Below are 4,527 nucleotides of genomic sequence, written 5' to 3'. Positions count from 1 at the left end.
TCCTCTATTCTATTTTTGAACAGGGATGAAAGACTAAACCCAGTTATACAAACCCCATTTATCAATGCAAGAGAGGGATTAGTGTACCTTGGTGTTAAAATTACCCCAGACATTAAAACAACCGTACCAACAAACTATGATCCTATGGTTAGTGAAGTAAATGAGTCACTAAATAAATGGATGATAATGCCCATATCAATGATTGGCTGAATAAACATAATCAAAATGAATATATTACCAAAATTTTTGTATCTGTTTCAGTCAATTCCTTTGCCTCTTCCAAAACAATTTTTTGATGGATTAAACTGTATTTTTAATAGATTTATTTGGAACAATAAAAAACCTAGAACAAGACTTCACCTACTGTATCTGCCATATGAGAGAGGGGGGCTACAACTCCCTAATTTTAAATTGTATTCTACATTTTTTTGTTGATTTGCTTTGTTTTGTTTTTTTGAATGTCCAGAGGACCAGATTTAACTTTTTTAGATTTTTCTACCTGGATTATTGAGCATGCATCAGGATATTTAAATTGTATTATTGGGCCGCGCAGCTGCGCTCAGCCACGTTCTACTTTTCAACTGAAACACCCCCAGCGTGGACAAAAAATGAACAATTAGTAACAAACCTTAGATTAAATTTGTATTTGTATTCCGCAAGGCCAAAATAATTGATAAAAATGACAAAAAAACTTTTTTTTAAAAAACACAATTGACATTTGGTATAGGACCCATCAATATATTGGAGATACTCCTTCCATTTCTCCTTTTTCACCTATTTGGGGGAACAGATATTTTAAGGCAGGAAGAGCTGACGGAGGTTTCAAAATCTGGGCGAATAAAGGTGTACAAAAACTGGCAGATCTCTATAAGGATGACAGGCTTCTTACATTTGAGCAGTTATGCCAAATATATAGCATCTCAAAGAAACACTTTTATAAGTATTTACAAATTAAACATTTCATTATGTCAAAACACAGATTGAATCCAGACCACCACTATCATACCTCGAGAATATTGTAGTAGACAATCTGGAGCGGAGAGGCCACATTTCTTTATTTTATGCAGCTTTACTAATGCATGATGAGGAATCTACCGCAGACAGATTGGATGCATGGAAATCCGACTTCCGAGAAGAGATACAAGTGGCGGACTGGGAAACCGCATGCTTAAAAGCCCAAAAGCAGTCAATTAACACAAGGATGAAACTCCTCCAATACAAGTGGTTGATGAGAACTTGCATAACTCCTGTCAAACTGAATCGCTGGTCACCTAACATCCCAGACAACTGCAGTAAGTGCTTGGTTGGATTTCACTGTGTAGGGAGTGTCCAAAATTACAGCAATACTGGAACTCAGTTACGCAAACTTTGTCAAGGATTGTTGGAGTGAATGTACCCACTGAGGCTAAATGTGTGTTTTAGGTATTTACCCAGAGAACTGTGTTCTTAGTCCCAGACAGTTAAAATTGATCGATGTTGGACTCCTGCAGGCCAGGAGATTAATATCTCTACACTGGAAAAAAATGGACATACGTCAAATCCCATGTGGGTAAAGGAGATGGCATCACGTATGGCTCTGGAGCAACTCACTTATATTGTCAGAGGAAAGGGAGTGAAATTTGAAGAAACCTGGTCACCATTGACTGAGTTCCTGAAACACTACAAAGGAAACTAGATGAACGGTGCATGTTGCTGAGTATTTTTTGAGTTGTTTTTATTTTATTTATTTTTTTATTCATTTATTTATTTTGTGTTTTCTGATATGTGTACTGTTGATTTTTATTTTATTTTTTTTCCTTTTTAGTTCTGTTTGCTCTGGGGACTGAGTTGTTTAATGTGAATCTTCTGTTAATGTACCACTGTCACTTGTTTGTCTTTTTATGTTACAAAATTCAATAAATATAATGTTTAAAAAAATAAAAAAAAACAGCGGTAAAGTTAGTTTTACGTTGGACATTCGAGCTCCGTGGCTTCAGTGTGGCGCTACTCTCGCTGAACCCATAGCAGGGCACCAACTGGCTTTGACGATTGATGATTCAAGTAGAGCAGTAACCGTGTCCAAACCACCCTCCAATCCTCCATCTAGCTCGCTTTGACTTTTTTTCTTCGGCCACCAAGCACAACAACACCTGCACTTCTGCATTTGACCACGGCTTTGATATTATTGTTTTTGTATAGCTTCAAAATACTAAAAGATACGCTCCTCGAGTTATTGCTAATGGCAGGCGGTAAAGAAAAATGGCGGATTGGGTTGTTTGGAAAGACTCCACAGACTCCTCCCCCCGACCAATCAGTGACCGACAGAGTTTCTGACGTCAGGGCTCGGCTCGCTTGGACCCCTTGAGAAGCTGGGCCAGAATTCTGGGAGGCGAGCCGGTCCCAAGAACCATGGAAAAGACCTCAAACACGGGTCAAGCCGGAAATATCCGACCCGCGCCGTGACAGTGGAAAAGGGGCAAAACTGAAGTGAAGAAAAGAGAAACTTCCCAAACTGAACCCTTTCATCAACCTTTTTTTTTTTTTTAATTCAGAACTTTAAAATGTGCATGAAAACAGCATATGAAGAGGAACGGGCCCACTTCCTTACTGTTGTTGTTGGGGTGTTGGTGGGACCTTCGGGTACACATCATGTGCAAGTGGAGAATAAACAGGAGGTGGTTCTTCATCTGAGCTGTCAGGTTCTAAAGTTCGCTCCAGAAGCTAAACAGAAACTTACATTAGTGTCGTTTTCAAATGAGATAAAATAAACTTGACATTATGATAATCTGATAAAAGCTAAATATTATCCATTTTACATTATTAACACCATTAACAGTGATGTTCTGATCAGGACAAATCGACTCATCACTGACCTCTGCTGGAATGCTGTCATCTGAATCAGAGCTGTCATCGGAACATTGTCCATCGAGACTCATCTGAAGAAGCTGGTCGATGGTGGCATCCACAGCTCCATTATTTGAGCGGAGCACACACTCAATCACCTCGCAATCCATCGAGGGGAACATGGTCTTGAAGTCTTCCATGGCTTGATTAAACTCGAGGCGCCTGACCAGCTGGTTGGGTCTGCTGTTGTTAAGCTGTCCATGGGTGGCACCAGAACCACCTCCACTTTCATTGCCCTGAGAGCCTCCACTATTGCTGCTGCTGTGCCTAAACAGGCTCGTCATCCTCTGGGCCTGGCTGCCTCAGATGCTGGCTCCACTTCAACACAAACTGTTGGTCCTTTCAGACCAAACTTTCCCTGTTGCTGTGTTCTAGTCTGAACACAAACAAGGGAGTCAGTCTGAAATCTTGCTAAACTGATTTTTGTCTTCAGTTCTTGGTGTGAAGCTGCATCTGGAACAACTGGCTGTCCTGCAGAGGGTGTAGGAATTAAAATTGATGTGCAAATCTGAAGAAATATGCATAGCTACACCAAAGTCATCATTACCTACAGAGAGCCGACAGAGATCATCAAGCAAGAATATTCTGCACTTTGATCAGTTTCAGCTGAATATTGAACCACTCACAATCATCAGAATCAGCTTATGGGCTCAAACAATGTTTATTTGTAAAGTTCTGTATCAGTGTTGTGCTGTGACATTTGGCATCGAGTAGAAATATATCGGCTACAGATAAATATAGATAAAGATAACTACGATTTCTTTAACACCTCACTTACCCTGGCAACAGTCCCCATCTGTCTGAAGACTGCCACCATCATCCCACCTAAGAGCTCTGCAGCGACTGGTCTGAATGACTACCGGCCAGTAGCCCTCACACGATAGTCATTAAATGCTTTCAAAGACTGGTCATGGCCCACATCAAAACAACCGTCGACATCAGCGAGGACCCTCATCAGTACGCATACCACAAGAATCGATCAGCAGAGGGCACCATCTCCTCTGTGGTCCACACTGCTCTCACCCACCTGGAACAAAAGGACTCCTACGTCCGTATGCTCTTTGTGGACTTCACATCTGCTTTCAATTCCATGATCCCCCAAACCCTGATGGACAAACTACTCACACTAGGACTAAGCCCCTCCCTAGGCAACTGGATTTCATAACCAACAGGTCGCAGTCTGTGAGGATCCAAAACTTCTCCTCCACCACAACCCTCAGCACTGGCTCCCCTCAAGGCTGTGTGTTGAGCCCCCTCCTGTTCACTCTGCTCACATATGACTGCACACCTACCCATCCAGGCTGTCACATTTTAAAGTTTGCGGACGATACAGTGGTGGTGGGATGCATCACAAACAATGGTGGAACCCCCGGAGAGCTGGAGCAGAAAGAACAACCTCCACATCAATGTAAAGAAGATGAATGAGATGATCGTGGATTTCAGACGGAGCAAACACACCTACACCACCACCACCACCCCACAAACATAGGATGATCTGCGGTGGAAGTGGTCTCCAGTTACAAGTACTTTGGTGTGCACCTGAATGACAACCTCAGCTGTTGGCAACAACAGTTGCCAACAGCTGAGGTTGGCAACAGCTACCAGCCTGATCAAGAAAGCACATCAGCGACTACTTCCTCAGGC

At 42.1% G+C, this 4,527-nt stretch overlaps 1 protein-coding gene across 1 annotated transcript in view; it reads right to left on the bottom strand.

Annotated features, from left to right (window-relative positions):
- Positions 1-2,587: 2,587 nt before the first annotated feature.
- The window catches only part of LOC119429207 (CUE domain-containing protein 1), a gene marked incomplete at its 3' end in the record, with an annotated part of 6,203 nt that continues 4,263 nt past the window's right edge, over positions 2,588-4,527 (bottom strand). The window contains 2 exon segments of the mRNA XM_037696883.1: positions 2,588-2,700; positions 2,853-3,354. Of these exon segments, the coding sequence (XP_037552811.1) occupies positions 2,588-2,700; positions 2,853-3,167 (428 nt within the window).

Source organism: Nematolebias whitei, unplaced genomic scaffold, assembly GCF_014905685.2.
Source record: "Nematolebias whitei isolate Nwh7 unplaced genomic scaffold, NemWhi1 Nwh_scaf_94, whole genome shotgun sequence".
NCBI lineage: Eukaryota > Metazoa > Chordata > Actinopteri > Cyprinodontiformes > Rivulidae > Nematolebias > Nematolebias whitei.
The sequence above is the reverse complement of the archived record's forward strand: the minus strand, read 5'-3'. Positions and strand labels throughout refer to the sequence as shown.